This window comes from Brassica rapa, chromosome A01 (assembly GCF_000309985.2).
Source record: "Brassica rapa cultivar Chiifu-401-42 chromosome A01, CAAS_Brap_v3.01, whole genome shotgun sequence".
NCBI classification, from domain to species: domain Eukaryota; kingdom Viridiplantae; phylum Streptophyta; class Magnoliopsida; order Brassicales; family Brassicaceae; genus Brassica; species Brassica rapa.
In genome coordinates, this window is record NC_024795.2 from 8,683,592 (window position 1) to 8,699,140 (window position 15,549).

Here is a 15,549-nt window from a genome sequence, read left to right on the forward strand (position 1 = left end):
AACTGAATTCCTCTATACTTGTTGGAAACCATGTCGTGAATGTAACCACAAGAGCATCTGGTTTGAACTCATAATTTATTCAACTTTTTGTTGACCAAAGTTTCAAATGCTAAACATTGCATCCATCCTCGTAGTCGTGTTGATGAATGTCAAATTGTCAATGGTCAGATAAAAAGGAATTGGTCAAAACAAATTAACGTAAATCAAGCTGTCTAATTGTTATAAAATGAGGAGTCATTGAAGAAGAAAGTAATTGAAGAACGGACACGCTTACATAGTTACATACTTCCATTCCATAATAACACTCAAATGCAAAATTAATATTTAACAAAAATGTCAGAAGTGGGATTTGAACCCACGCCCTCTTTCGAAGACCAGAACTTGAGTCTGGCGCCTTAGACCACTCGGCCATCCTGACTTGTTGTCTTATATTATTCAATATATGCATATGACGTTCTTCTTCAATTACTCTCCACACCACAATTACTAATAACATGGAAATTATAAAAGATTTCTTTGAACATTTATTTGGAAAGTACATGGTCGCTTGATTCGTGTGAAAATTAAATAAGTAGTCTTGATAAATTTTGAAGTCGCGAGCAAAATGTGCATGTGACATTTTGGTAACGTTACAATTGCACTTTTTATTCTTCTTTTGGAAGAAAATAACAAAAGCACAGTTGTTACTTACAGGGGCGGACGGAGTGCATCGGGTACAGGGGCACGTGCCCCCAACTAATTTTAAAATTTTCTTTAACAAATGATGTAAGTACATATAAGTGCCCCCAACTGAAAGAAAAAATACAATAAAAACTTTGTTGTGCCCCCTATTAAATCTACTTCTGCATCCGCCCCTGGTTACTTAGGCTGATTAAGAAAATAACAAAAATACAAACACCAATGGAAGAAAAACAAACAAACAAAAAGCCTAAACAAAAGAGAAACCCAATAATCACGCAAGTACTTCCTTTGATTTTGTTTCAGTACTCCCTCCCCATTTCTTCATACGTTCACTCGTCTCCGCCACCTGTTCATCACAGTTTTTCATTACATATTTTATGGTGCATTTCCTCGATCTCAATGTTATATAGGCTATGGTTTTGTGTCTTAGTGTAGGTTCTTACCTCTTTATTCCAGTTTGTCTTGTACAGAACAAACATCAGTAACAACGTTTGAAGCGCTATTCCTGATATCATTCCAGCCCAAAGTCCCTGAAAACATTGTTAACACTTTGTAAGCTACTTTAAATATTTCACTACTTTCAGAAGATTTAAGCTGTTACTATTTTATGCACTCACCATCACTCCCAAGTTTGCTTTGTAACCAAGAAAATACCCAAAGGGAAGGCCAAAAATGTAGTAACTACCCAAGTTGATATAAGCCACTAAGCCTTGCCAACCACCTCCAATAGCCACACCTAAACAAGATATGAATAAAACCAGATGACCGGTTATGATGTGGTGAAACCTTTGGTTTGGTTTTGATGGAAGAGAAGATATTTTGTTTACCGGAAATAACAGGCTGCACGCTGTTGAGAACCATGGTTATACCAAGAAGATAAGCTAGCTTAGATACTGCACGTTGAAGTACTTCGCTGCTTGTGAAAATGATAGCAAAATGGTCTCTGGCTAAGATGATAGCCACCATAAAGACAAGACCGATGAGGAGAGACTGGAACACCGTGACATAGACAGAGTATTTCGCTGCTCGTGGACGGCCTAAGCCAAGCTCATTGGAGACACGGACACTAACAAAGTACAAACGTATGGAAGGTTAGTAGTACTCAGCTGAACAGAACAGGATTTCAAAATTTTGGGATATAAACATTTCTTAAAGAACTATTATAAAAAAAAAACAATTGTACCTTATAGCTGCGTTTATTCCGATGAACAACATTGCCTCCACACCATTGAGATTCATGCTGAAACGTACCCACAAAAAAAAGCCAAAAGCGTGAGAAATGTTGAACATTAAGCATTACAAGACGTGAAACTCACCATATAGAAAGTGAACCAACAGCGATAACAGGGTCATCAAGATGACCAGTAAGGACGATGATACTCATCATATACCAGATTTCAAGACAAAGCATAACAGCAGATGCAATGGAGAGTCTAACAAAGGCCCAGATCTCCTTAAAAGCCAACCAAGATAAACCAGTCCATCCTTCGTTGCACCAACCAATCACATAAACGATCTGAGCGATTGTAATTTCCCACTGGGTGATATTAAACGCCAAAGCAGCACCGTTTGTTCCCCAGCCAAACACGATGATAAACAGCCACAGCATACCAACGTGTAGGAGAAGAGCAATGAACCCAATCCAAGCAATGACCGTTACTTTGCTCTGCGCTTGAAGGAACTTGGAGGTTGGGAAGTTCAAAGCCATCGAGAAGAGCTGAGGGATGGTGAGGAGAGTGAATTGTCCAGCTGGAACGGCTATCTCCTCTGCTTGGCCGAGAAGTCTCAGAACTGGAGTGGCAAAGATGTAAATAGGAAGGAGGAGGAGGCAGGATACGAACAAGATGATCCAGGATCTCTGCATATAAATGCCTAACATGTGGACTTGACCTGCTCCAAATGCTTGACCACAGAGTGTTTCGAGTGCACTTCCCATGCCAAGCTGCATATTTTCATACCCGACAATTAGTTAAACTCAAAACAGTTCTGTTCATCAACTCAACACAATCTTGGAACAACATAGCGACACATGCAATTCAGACATAGATTCGGTTTCACAGGATCTTTCTCGACTCTATATCGTGAATAATGTTCTAAAATGCTGTCTAGGCGCTTTAGTTGACCCATGCAACTATATAGTTTTATAGTTTAGACGCAAAATAGCGTTTAGTTGAATATTACTCTCTATACGGATTCTAGACGAATTAAGTAATAATATTCAAAAAACTAACATATTAGTATTATTATATATTATTATTTATATTAGTTTTATATATTTTATGTATTAATATGATTACAACTATTAGTTTACTATCTTTATTCTTTTTATATAGTTAAACCTTTTATAATTTGAAACTATTTATATATGTCAAAATATATTAGTACACATAAAAATTATATTTGAAGTATATATATCTCGTATTTTTTTAAATTAATGTATATCCGTTTAGGTATGTGCGTATAAAGTTTATCTACTTGTAAGTTGTAACTAGCCTCTTAGAACATAATTGAAAGGTTGTTAGGGTCAAGTTTTTAACGGAATATAAATCTTAACTTAAAAAAAAGCTAACAACCTCCCATTAATCATGCGTTTTAGAAGGAAGTGTTATGTACAAAGACAAAAGCATGGAGCTAGAAGGAGACTTGAGTACCAGAAAGCCGAAGGAGAAGGTGCCGATGACGGAGAGAGAGATAGAGACGGCGGAGAGCTCGACCTCACCGATGTGGCCGACGAAGATGTTGGTGACTGAGCTGACGCCGTACTGGCAAATGACGTTGAAGCCAATCGGAGCAGCGATCAACCACAGTTTCGCCGACTCCGTACACAAAACTCGCTTCACATCGCTCCAGGTTCTCGCCGGAGCGTAATCCTCCACTCCCTTGCCACCGTGGGAAAGTAACGGCGTCGTAGGATCCATCTCCTACACAAGTCTCAAAACCTCACTCGCTTCTCTGTCTGTGTGAGTCAACGCTGGTTGCCTAAATATGGGGTTGGTTTGTATATATAACAAAACCGTTGAATCACGTGGTTCTCTCTCTCCCCCTTTACTACTCCCGGTTTAATCCGGTCTGAAGTTTTTGTTATTGGTTCATTATATTTTATCTGTAAATCCTTAATAGATAACTGATCAGAGTTCACTATGCATGAATGAGATCAAAACTATGAACTCATTTTTATGGACATATATCACATTCTTTTCTTTGGAAATGTAAAACGATATATAGCTAATGTATTAATTGGATGCATTGGTTTGGTTTATTTTGTTTGTAGTAATTTAGTTATCAGATGAGGGAAAGGTAGATAGGTTAGGTGGGCTAACCGATGGTGCATGAGACACCACGTTGACATATCAAAAACTTAACATAAAAACAGAGCTCTCTTTAATGCTTTTTCCTCTTCTTTTGTCGGTTAACTGACACAAGCATTATTACTAGGGGAATTTTTTGTTGGTAAATTATCACACGAAAATTGTTAAATAAGTAGCCAATAAAAATAATGTGTGTAAGTTGGGAAAATTGCTTAATCCACCCAAGCTGGAATCAAAGTTGAAATTAGGTACCAAAAGTGGAAAGCTGTCGTTTCTAAAAATAGGTGGTGCCTTTCTCTTGAGCTTACAAAGCTTTCTAGAAGCCATAAAGTGTGTTACGGAACGTAAGGTAAAATGAAGCAATCAATAATATAGGAAGAAAGAAGAGTCGGAGAAGTAATCTTTTTTTTTTTCGTTCTGCGTTTACATAATCCCGTTTGGTCCCAAGCTTTCCTTTTCTTTTTCCTTCTTCTTCGTCATTGTATTTATTTCCATGTTTCATAATAAATTTCAAAATCTTTTTCTTTTGTCGACTTTAATTTCAAATTTTTGTCATCGAAACAAGAGAATAACATATTGACATTAGACATTGATTTGTTTTACTTTTAATGCATAGTAAAAATTTCAAGGCAACCGAGCATACCCAGTTCACCAAAGGGCAAAGGCCCATCCCAAATTTGTGTAAAATCATCTTCAGAAGATAAAGGCCGAACATTTGCATCCAGATCACTTATTTGGTTTAGAGCAGCATAACATGCCCCTTAAACACGGTCTATGATGTTCTGTACGTTCATGAATGTATAAATGTTATGTACACACACCAAAATCCATTACAATTTTTCAAACAAGAGCATGGTTGTAGTCATGGTAATGAAACGTCTTGTAGATGAACTGCGATAGCCACTTCGAAGCCGCAAAACTCAACACGGCCGCCACAACCACCACGCTTCTAGCCACATTAGACATCGCAATCTGCTTCGTCACGGCCATAACTCCGATCAAAGCAACCGATGCTATCTGCAAGATCACCTCAAAAGCGTTGAGATATTTGTGAGCTTTCTTGCAGCTGCTACAGTTCTCCACATGCGACCAATACCTTAAGAAACACAAAACTCTCTTCATTAGGTACGTTTTCGTTTACAAAGAATAAAGAAGATGTAAGTAAGTAAAGTAAACCTGTCGAAGAGCTGTTCTCGAGGGGGCGTTGGAGGAAGAAGAGATGGATCATACTTCCCTCTCCAATCGACTTGAGCTCCACTGTACTTGTTGAACCATCTCCTGAACGTAACCACAAGTGCGTCTGATTTGGTTGGGATGAAGCAAGCTTTTTGCCAGTTCTCAGGGCCCCTCTCCAGTATCTTCCTCTCCTCGACATGAAGGAGGTGCAAGTCTGAGTCTAGAATCTTGTTTTGCCCTATGTGGAACACCCATCTAGGAACAATCTTATCAATAGCTACCCCGAAGTTTCTAGGGAACGTCCATATCAACCTACTGCGACCGGGGCTGACCGGAATGCATATAAAGATCAATGACAATTTGCGATTCTTCAATGGCCCCTGGATGCAGAACCATACGGTTAGGGAAGATAAAAGAGAAGTGAATCTAAAACAAGACAATCCATAATACAAGTTAGTTTCTGCATTGTACCTTTTCAGATGTGATAGAATCCTTATCCTCCTCTCTTAATGGCTCTGTGGAAGCTCGGTACACACATGGTGCGATAAAATTAGCATAACCCCATTCTTGTCTTGCAAAGAACCCTTCGTTGTCTAGCCTTTTCACGGTGATCTCGAGTGGTTTTCCCCCTTCTCTGTCCACTTTCTCTGCAAGAAAATTTTACATTTTCAGTACATCACTTAATGATGATAAATTTTAAACTTCAAGAAAGACAAATTTGTAACTGAAATTTTATTTGTTAAAAATTGTTGGAAATAATGAATTACAGAAAATTCTAAAACTTGCATATTTTTGAAACAGAGGGAGTATAAGATAAAACAGTTTTGAAAATGCAGATTTTATCAAAATTACCTTTTGGTTTACCAACCCGCATTAGTCCATAATGTGCATAGGGAACATGAGCCGGGTCCATGAGGTTCTCCACCAACACATCGTACCTGAAAGGTATCAGGTTTACTGAAGAGCCAATCACAGAAGGGAGAGAGAGAGAGTTTGGATATAACAAACCCATAGGGAATATCTCGATTTGCCACGAGTTTAGTGAACGATGGGTCTTCCAACTCTGGAATGAAAGGAGGCTTGTTGGTCTCAAGAACATTCTTGTACTTAGGATCACTGTTGGGCCAAAACCAAAGGATCTCATGCTGCACTGTACTTGGGTAAACAGCTACACATGCTTGCTTGAACGTGTGCACCTAATAAGTTCGCACAACATAATCAAGACTCTAACTTTTATGTTTTCTTCAGACAACAAGACAAAAAAAAAGACTTTTGAATTTATGTTCCAAACTTACCGGAGGACCATCAGGAGGAGCTTGAGGAATGAGCTTACAATCACCCTTACCGTTGAAGCACCATCCATGATACACACACTGCAACCTCCCCCACTGATCAATCCTCCCGTCTGACAAGGGAGCAAGGCGATGAGGACACGTGTCGTCCATAACTTTCCACTGGCTCTCGTTCCTGTCCCACCAGACCACCACATCGATCCCCATGACTCTCTTCCCGTGCGGAACCTTCTTGTCGAGGTCGCAGATGGGCATCACCGGGTACCAGTTAGCGTACCAGTCGAACTTCTCCGACGACGAGTCCGATCCGGGTTCGGGTTCCGGCGGGGAGTTCGTCGGGGCGACGGCGGGTGATGACGAGACCGCGGTTGTGAAAAGGTTGGATTTTGACGGCGGTGGGGATTTGAAGGTGGGTGAGTTTGGAGAGATGGGTTTTGGATTGGGGAGAGAGCATCTGAATCGAGGCTTTGGTTTGAGGATTCGCGGAGATGGAAGAGTGCATGTTGCAAGAGCAGCTTCCATGGTTGGAAGAAGAGAGAGTCTTTGGTGGTGTGTCTGTGTGTGGTTGTGACAACGGGAGAGGGAAACTAGAGGAGTTTTATTTTTTTTATTTGTGTTGGGTTGATAATTTTAATCCAACGGTTCAGATTAATCGTTGACTTTGTCCTCCTTTAATCACGGCTGACATGTCACGTGACATGAGAACCGGTGTGGTGGCGGGTTGAGTGAAAGTAAACCATGTCTGGTATGTTGATTATTCTCAGATTGTCTGAACGTATCTTTGTCCTAATGCCAAAAAAAAAAGAATAAAAAATATTTGTCTTAATGATTTTGATATTTTTGAGGTTATATACTCGAATTTTAAGCATCATCTCCTATTTCGAAAAAAGTAACAAGAGCATGAAATTGAAGCGGTTAACTGGAAGAGAGAGAGCGTCGGTTGAGTGTTGAAAACGATGTCGCTTGCTCGAACCACAAGTAAAGAAGAGAGCAGAGCGAGGGCGTGATAGTCATTTCTTAGGATCCCCATCACCCTCGCATGATCAGTTTTCTTCATCTCTCACGTCTGGAATTGAATAGACAATTATTATTATTATATAAAATAAAACTCAGTTTCCCTCTTGAGATCAAAATCTAAGAAAGAAGAAAGAGTTGTTTTGTACATTCATTTACGAATAGTAGAATTGGTACAAAGACGTTGCATTTCCATAGATTCGAATTTTGTCTGGTAGGGAGGGAGTGGATCATGGCGGAGGTTGTTGTGCACATATACGATGTGACCAACACTGGATCAGACAAAACCAACAACACCATTCTTCAGATCAACAGGATCTTCAAAGACGGCATCGGTCTAGGCGGCATTTTCCACAGCGCCATTCAGGTATATTATTGAGAAAATCTCTCTTCTTGGTTATATATATGTTTACATTTAGTGGATTTTTTTTTGTTATGTATGTATGGAGAACCATGCAATTTAGACGCCTTCATGTGCAAACCATGCCTGATCTTGATTTTCACAGAATCTTTTGTTTTATGATCTGTGATGCTCTGTTTCATTTTATGAATCAAGCTACCAGCGTTTGACTTTGGGTCTCCATGTAACTATTAATGTTTCTACGTCTTAGGCTTGTATTTATAACTCATTGTCATCTTCTTATGAATTTTTCTGAAGGTGTATGGAAACGATGAGTGGTCTTATGGGTATTGTGAACAAGGCACCGGTGTCTTCAGATGTCCTAGCAGCAAGAACCCAATGTACACCTATCGTGAGAAAATTGTTCTTGGGAGGACAGACTGCACTATCTTTATGGTTAATCAGATATTCCGCGAGCTCACCAGGGAATGGCCAGGACACACTTATGATCTCTTGTCTAGAAACTGCAACCACTTCTGTGATGTACTCTGTGACAGGCTTGGTGTGCCAAAGCTCCCAGGTAAAGCCCATTATTTGGTAATCCGTGTTATGTATATGTGTGTTGGTCTTGAAGGCTTATGTGATGTTCGGGTTATGTCTATCTACCTTAACAGGTTGGGTGAACCGTTTTGCGCATGCTGGCGACACAGCTTTGGAAGTAGCAGAAACCACAGCGATGCGGGTGGGTTCTTTCTCTCGTTTGATTTCTATGGAACCTAAATGGAATCATTATTAGTGTATTTTTGTTAATCTTTAAAATTGGTATTTTGCAGTTAAAGCAAGCCAAAACTGAGCTTCTATCAGCTAGTAAAGTAGCATATCGCTTCCTTTCGAATGTTACCTCAAGCGTAACCAACAGCACCAATGGCTCACCACAACAGCCTGGAACCGTCAACAATTCAGACAATGTGAACTCGAGAATGCAAGGCACTTGGCTCAAAGGGATGCTAAACACTTCGAAACCTTCCACAAGCACAGAGATAGAGAAGAAAGATGAAGATGCAAATCATGACTCTGAGGTTCTACAGTTTCAGCAGCAACCGTAATGCATTCATTTGGTTAATTGCATTGCATATCCACCCAGGACCAAAAGCTACTCAACTGTATCCATTACTTTGTATCACACCATTGGAACCCATCTCTCTTTTTTTTCTCAACACGTTAATGACAAGTAACCAAGCAAGTCTCAGCATCATATCTTTCAAAGTTTTCATTAAGAAAATAGCTTCAATACACACATACGAAGATGAGTTTTCAACATGTATAACAAATACAACTCGCAATGCGTCCATTATATTGCAGGGGAAGGAAAGAAAACAAAGTATAAATCTAGCGTTTTAGTGAAAGAAACAACACAGCAATCTCACACCGAAATAAAACAACATTTATTCGCAACTTATATCATAACAATGCTGACTTTAGCAATCAAATCTGGAAATCATGGCATTTTTGTCATCCCCTGAACATCCCCTTAAGCACAAAGGCATTCCTGTCAGTGTTTTCAGATATCCTTAGTGATGAGACAGCCTGAGCAGCGATCAGATCAGCTGATACTCCCATGTTGCTATCCCAAGACTCCCTCATGAAGGGTGACCAGTTACTGTCTCCTAGTCCATAACCGTTGGATACAAACCCAATCCCTTGAACCGCGTAGCTAGCGCAGCTCTGGCGAGGCACGTAGTTGGTTCTTTCACCTGTAAACAGATCCATCTTGAAACAACCCTTTTCTTGGCCAAGCATGACTCGAGATGAGTCATCAGAATCTTCGCCCAGTAGGACGTGCAGAGCAACAGCTTCTGCTATTGCAGCACCTTCTTCATCTAACCTCTGTTGCTCTTCAAGTTTCCTCTGCTTCTTCTTTTCCAGCTCAGCCCTGATGGCTGCAGAATTAGCCAGAGCTTTCTCGAGACGCCTCTTCTTCTTCTCAGCTTGTTTGACACGATCGAATTCATCTTTACCATTATGTTTCTTGCTCTTCCCTTTCCTAGCTATTGGCTGAACTTGCTTGCACACCGCGTTATCCATACTACCTTACTATATATAACTCTTTTTAACTAAAAATAACTGAACTAAAACTCGCTGCTGTGGTGGAAGGAAGTCAAGAACTACTACTACACCCACTCAGGTATATAGGAATACCTCATGGTGCGGACAATACAATCCCAAAAAGAAACAACTGGAGACAACTGAAGAGAGACGTTGTAAGAATTTGCAGACATAACATTTGGAATCACTCGTCCTCCTTTCCCATACCCCTTAGACTCTCCCATTTTCTGCATTTGACAATTACTTCTTTATTAGTTATAAAAGCTGCAAAAAAAGGAGAAACACACAAACCAGTAACCTTAATCTTTAAAAAAAAAACAACATAGCTTCAGGCTACAAACATGCCACCAAATCTTAACCAACCAAGCATCCACATGACATGATTTTAAGCAACAACACAATTGTACTAAGGACCTAAAAAGACACCTAAGTCCTAAAGAAGTAAGAAAACTAAATCTTTCTAACGATTTATACAGATTTAACAGAGTCAAGTCAATAACCTATGTTGCACCGGGACGGATACGGGGACGGATACGGGGGCGGGGACGGGGACGGGAAACGGCTAAATCTAAAATTTATGGATACGGGTACGGCATGGATACGTCTATATATATATATATATAAATAAATATGTATATATAAATATTAAAACCAAAGCATAAATCTCATATAAAATAAAACACCATAATAATATCTTAAATAAAATCACAGATACGTACGTGGTGAAACAAACCATAGCAAACCAATACTATCTAATACTATCTACTTTTACGTGAGAATTGACAAACCAAAAAACAGGATTTGTAATCATACTTAATGTGTTTCCTTTGACGTGAATCAATTGAGAGAAAGAAGATGAAGTGAATAACTGAATAAGAAGTTGTTTAAGTTTAAGAGATGATGATAAACTTTGTAACCCTAATTGTTTATATAAGTACGTGTTTCCTTTTTTCAATTGTTTTACAAAACTAAAAAACATCAAAAAAAAGGTAAATAATCAATTTTTTACAAAACTATACGGACTTTACATAAGAAACGTTTAGGAAACGTCCCCGGAACCTAACCAAGCCGTCCCCAAAAATCTCTGCCGTCCCCACCTCTTCTGAAACGTTTTGGAAACGTCCCCACGCCGTCCCCGCGCCGTCCCCGTCCCGGAAACGCAGCTGGTACGGGAGACGTCAAGCATATGCCGTCCCGGTGCTTCATAGTCAATAACAGCCCAAAGAAACCTAAAGAAACTGAAACTTGATAACTATAGATGATTACTAAAACCATAATTGCTCAAAGTAGTATCAAACTACAAGGAAACATGTAAAAAAAAAGTCTTTAAGAGTATTACAAAGGGCATCTATATAGAAAGAGTCAAACCCACGGCAAACTTTACGAACCTTTATTAATCCTCACGAAGCGTAAACTACACTGATGGATCAAATTACAAAAAAAAAAGGCAACAGATAGAACCCAGATCTGTCTCAAAAAAACTCAAAATTTAACCTCAATTAAGCAGGATCACAGCATAAAACTATCGGATTCAATCGACTAATTACTTTTAAGCACATAAATTGAGATAAACAACCGAAGCTGATCGAAATTCAGAGAAAAATCTAGGGGGAAGTGGAGAAATGAAATTCGATCCAAACCTCTACAATATGGCATAGAAGCAGCTTTGCCTCAGAGACCTCCCCCAAATAGAATTAAACAGAGATCGAGAGAGAGAGACTCAAACACGGTAAGTAAAGTTGCTGTGTATGGATGCAGAAGAAACACGAGAGAAAAGGAAGAGGAAAGATTTTTAGTCGTATTATAAAAAGAGACGAAGAAGAAGGAATGAGAAGATGAGAGGAGGATAGGACAAAGAACAAAACGTAGCCGTCTCTATTTGACCCAATTAATACACGCCACGCGTCGAATGATCCTCTTGACTTTTATTACAATGTAAGTTTTCAATTGGGACTTTGAGACTTGGCCGGTGCGGTGGGTCCTGGCTCTCGTGACGTATCTCATAGCAGTCGTTAGATTCGATTTAGGTTTAGTCCGTTTCGACGGCTGAGATTATCATTACGGTTACAAAAAGAATCCGGTTAAGCATAAACCACGTCGGTTGCTGGAGCAGCAAGTAAAGAAGCAAATAAACACGAAAAGCGAGGGTAAAAGCGTCATTTCGTAAGACCCCACCACCACCACCGCCGCACTCTCATCTTCATCTTCTTCACCTGAGAAGAAGATAAAACGAAAACTAATTTTGCTTTTTTACAGTAACTTCGGAGAAAGAGATCTAGTAGCAGTTGGATTCGTTGAAAGGAAAGTGGATTTGGTATCTCCACCGAGAAGCCACAGAGAGAATCTTTCTTCTTCCAACTCTTAATTAGGGTTCCGAGTTTTCTCTCTCCGGTAGTGAGTAATCATGACGGAGGTTGTTCTACACATATACGACGTGATCAACAGTGGATCGGAGAAGACGAACAACACCATCCTCCAGATCAACAGGTTCTTCAAAGACGGTATTCGCCTTGGCGGCATCTTCCACAGCGCCATTCAGGTTATTAAGTTTCCACTCAGAGGATCTAGTGTGTGTGTTTTTACTTGTAAAGTTATAAACTTTCTCTCTGGAGGAGACTTGTCAAACTTCAATGATGCTTTGACCACTTTCCCATTACAAGTAGTTGCCAATTATGTGCTAAAGCGCTTGACTTTTTTGTTTCCATGTTTAGTCTGCTAATGCTTTTGTGACTTTAAGTCTTGTACATGTATATAACTTTGTATTGTTGTTTTCTTGTGCCTATGACTATAGATTCGCAAGGAAGCATATGATTTTGACTGCCATCTCTGGTGAATATTGTGCAGGTGTATGGGGATGAGGAATGGTCTTATGGGTTTTGTGAGCAAGGAACTGGTGTCTTCAGCTGTCCTAGCAGCAAGAACCCTATGTACACTTATCGTGAGAAAATCGTTCTTGGGAAGACTGAATGCACCATTTTCATGGTGAATCAGATATTGCGTGAGCTCAGCAGGGAATGGCCTGGACATTCGTATGATCTCTTGTCTAAAAATTGCAATCACTTCTGTGATGTACTCTGTGATGTACTTGGCGTGCCAAAGCTCCCAGGTAAAGTAAAGCCCTTTATTTGGGAATGTATATATTGAGAACCAGTGTGTGTGTGTTTTGGTCACGAAGAGGCTTATGCGACTGTTTGGCTTCTGTCTCTTTTAACAGGTTGGGTGAATCGATTTGCTCATGCTGGTGACACGGCCTTGGAAGTGGCAGGAAACACAGCGATGAGGGTTGGTTCTCTTTCGGTTTGCTTCTCTGGAACCTAAGTGTAGCAATATGGTTATTTAATCTTGTGAATTTGGTTTTTGCAGATAAAGCAAGCCAAAACTGAAATAGTATCAGCTAGTAAAGTGGCTTATCGCTTCCTTTCCAATGTTACCTCAAACGTAACCAACGGCTCGAATGGCTCTCAACAACGGCCTGGAACCCTCACCAGTTCAGACAATGGCAACTCGAGATTGCAAGGTAGTTGGTTCAAAGGGTTACTCAACACTTCAAAACCCTCCACTAGTACAGAGATAGATAACAAAGATGAAGATGCAAATCAGCAGAGAAAACAGAGCCGTGACTCTGCACCCCTCCACCATAGTGCATTTGGTTAACTGTATATCCACTGGTCGAAAAGTGTACCAACATTGTACCCTCATCTGTATCCATTACTTTTGTACCATCACTGGATCTTTTATTTCTTTCAGCAAAAAGTGTGATTTTGATAAGAAAATACCATTGAGCTGGTTGTTACTGGCAAGTCTTCAACATATTCATACTGCTTTTAGAAAAATGTGACACAAGTAGTTACAAATGAGGTATGACATTGGGTATTGATGTATACAACTCAGAACGCACTTTGCAGTGCTACACGAAAAGAAAGCATAATAAATAACATGCGAATTAAGTAATAATAGCAGCTGAATTATCATCCCTGGAACATCCTATTGAAGACAAAAGCGTTCCTATCATTGTTCTCAGATATGTGCAGGGAAGAGACTACCTGAGCAGCAATCAAATCTGCAGATATTCCCATGTTGTTGTTGTTATCCCAAGCACCCCTCATGGATGGATTGTATGGCACAGACCAGTTACTATCTCCACGTCCATAACCGTTCGTCTGAAACCCAATCCCTCCTTGAACCGCATAGCTTGCGCAACTCTGGCGAGGAACATAGTTTGTTCTTTCACCTCTAAACAGATCAATCTTGCAACACTTTCCCTCTCCAAGCATGAAACCATCATCAGAATCTTCGCCCAGTAGGACGTGCAGAGCAGCAGCCTCTGCTATTGCAGCACCTTCTTCATCTAACCTCTGTTGCTCTTCAAGTTTCCTCTGCTTCTTCTTTTCCAGCTCAGCCCGGATGGCTGCAGAAGTAGCAAGAGCTTTCTCAAGACGTCTCTTCTTCTTCTCAGCTTGTTTGACACGATCGAATTCATCTTTACCATTATGTTTCTTCTTCCCTTTCCTAGCTAGTGGTTGAACTTGCTTGCACACAACGTGATCCATACTTGCTTGCTCTATATATAACTCTTTAACTAAAAATAACTGAACTAAAACTGGCTGCTGTAGTAGAAGGATGTCAAGAACTACTACTACACCCACTCGGGTATATAGGAATACCTCATGGTGCGAACAATACAATCCCAAAAGGAAACAACTGGAGACAACTGAAGAGAGACGTTGTAAGAATTTGCAGACTTAGCGTTTGGAATCACTCGTCCTCCTTTCCCGTATCCCTTAGACTCTCCCATTTTCTGCATTTTGACAATTACTTCTTTATTAGTTTTAGGAGAAATACAGAAGAAGCCTATGCATAATAATTTGTATAATAACATGATCAATAGTTGTTGTAAAGAATCTAAGAGGACATAAGTTCAAAAAAAAAAAAAATCTAAGAGGACAAGGTAGGAGATACATCAAAAATTATTTATATAAATTTTACAAAAACAAAAAAGTCAGGAAGAACACAAACCTTCAACAACTCATATAAACATCTGAAGAGACAAAAGATCAATTAAAACCTCAAACTTCACATAATAACCATTCTTGCATTTAGACTAGTAATGATAGATTAAACTAGTACAAAGCGATCAGATCTGCATCTTTGTTGGATCAATCAAAATTCAATCCGCATAATTAAGTTTCCGCACGATATACAAAGCCTTTTAAAAGAAAAGATAAAACGGAACAATAAGATGATAGAAGTCTACGATCCAAAACCTCTACAAGTTGGCATAGAAGCGGCAACGATCTACGTTATCTTCTCAGAACGATCGGATAATACTCAGAGAGACAGACATATACTGATTGTTTTCTGGATCCAGAAGGAAAAGTAAGAGACAGAGTTTAGACAAGAGACGACAAAGAACAGATGATCAAACAGACAGGAAACGTAGTCCGTCTCGTAATTATCCAATAATATTAGGCCACGTGGAGAATGATGTCTACACGCCACTTTGGATCTTCTAATATCAGTTTCCAATTTGGACTTGGCTTGTTAGCAACATCGTGTGTCGATAATAGAGCTACTATCAGCCGTTAGATTTCGATGTGGGGGGTTTCATTCCAACGGCTGAGATTTCAGTTCC

General features: G+C 39.7%; 6 protein-coding genes and 1 non-coding gene across 8 annotated transcripts; 2 read left to right on the top strand and 5 right to left on the bottom strand.

Annotated features, from left to right (window-relative positions):
• Positions 1–334: 334 nt before the first annotated feature.
• TRNAL-CAA lies at positions 335–418 on the bottom strand. Its single transcript has one exon. It is a non-coding gene; the product is annotated as a tRNA-Leu (tRNA).
• A 142-nt stretch (positions 419–560) lies between these two features.
• On the bottom strand, positions 561–3,884 carry LOC103863377 (protein DETOXIFICATION 35). 2 transcript variants are annotated; one of them, XR_004450202.1, is made up of 8 exons: positions 3,333–3,884; positions 1,998–2,623; positions 1,865–1,921; positions 1,509–1,747; positions 1,299–1,417; positions 1,125–1,211; positions 859–1,027; positions 561–691 (listed from the first exon to the last, which is right to left on the bottom strand). XR_004450202.1 is itself a non-coding variant. In XM_009141128.3 (7 exons), exons 1-7 carry the CDS (start codon positions 3,597–3,599, stop codon positions 953–955), a joined length of 1,470 nt encoding a protein of 489 aa, XP_009139376.1. In that variant the 5' UTR covers positions 3,600–3,884; the 3' UTR covers positions 713–952. The 2 variants fall into 2 exon arrangements, 1 of the variants encoding a protein (XP_009139376.1); XM_009141128.3 differs by lacking the exon at positions 561–691 and having other exon boundaries at positions 713–1,027.
• An 801-nt stretch (positions 3,885–4,685) lies between these two features.
• Positions 4,686–7,044, bottom strand: LOC103863379 (protochlorophyllide-dependent translocon component 52, chloroplastic). The gene is made up of 6 exons (XM_009141132.3): positions 6,461–7,044; positions 6,174–6,361; positions 6,018–6,103; positions 5,637–5,812; positions 5,166–5,545; positions 4,686–5,085 (listed from the first exon to the last, which is right to left on the bottom strand). Exons 1-6 carry the CDS (start codon positions 6,977–6,979, stop codon positions 4,830–4,832), a joined length of 1,605 nt encoding a protein of 534 aa, XP_009139380.1. The 5' UTR covers positions 6,980–7,044; the 3' UTR covers positions 4,686–4,829.
• A 394-nt stretch (positions 7,045–7,438) lies between these two features.
• On the top strand, positions 7,439–9,217 carry LOC103863413 (deSI-like protein At4g17486). Its single transcript, XM_009141168.3, has 4 exons — positions 7,439–7,838; positions 8,130–8,391; positions 8,486–8,553; positions 8,645–9,217. Exons 1-4 carry the CDS (start codon positions 7,704–7,706, stop codon positions 8,915–8,917), a joined length of 738 nt encoding a protein of 245 aa, XP_009139416.1. The 5' UTR covers positions 7,439–7,703; the 3' UTR covers positions 8,918–9,217.
• LOC103863405 lies at positions 9,067–11,794 on the bottom strand. The gene is made up of 2 exons (XM_009141159.3): positions 11,558–11,794; positions 9,067–10,144 (listed from the first exon to the last, which is right to left on the bottom strand). The coding sequence occupies exon 2, from the start codon at positions 9,894–9,896 to the stop codon at positions 9,324–9,326; it is 573 nt and encodes a 190-aa protein (XP_009139407.1). The 5' UTR covers positions 9,897–10,144; positions 11,558–11,794; the 3' UTR covers positions 9,067–9,323.
• A 260-nt stretch (positions 11,795–12,054) lies between these two features.
• Positions 12,055–13,690, top strand: LOC103863388 (deSI-like protein At4g17486). Its single transcript, XM_009141140.3, has 4 exons — positions 12,055–12,456; positions 12,762–13,023; positions 13,132–13,199; positions 13,281–13,690. The coding sequence occupies exons 1-4, from the start codon at positions 12,322–12,324 to the stop codon at positions 13,569–13,571; spliced, it is 756 nt and encodes a 251-aa protein (XP_009139388.1). The 5' UTR covers positions 12,055–12,321; the 3' UTR covers positions 13,572–13,690.
• A 17-nt stretch (positions 13,691–13,707) lies between these two features.
• LOC103863432 lies at positions 13,708–15,438 on the bottom strand. The gene is made up of 2 exons (XM_009141178.3): positions 15,182–15,438; positions 13,708–14,715 (listed from the first exon to the last, which is right to left on the bottom strand). Exon 2 carries the CDS (start codon positions 14,465–14,467, stop codon positions 13,886–13,888), a length of 582 nt encoding a protein of 193 aa, XP_009139426.2. The 5' UTR covers positions 14,468–14,715; positions 15,182–15,438; the 3' UTR covers positions 13,708–13,885.
• Between the last annotated feature and the right edge of the window lie 111 nt (positions 15,439–15,549).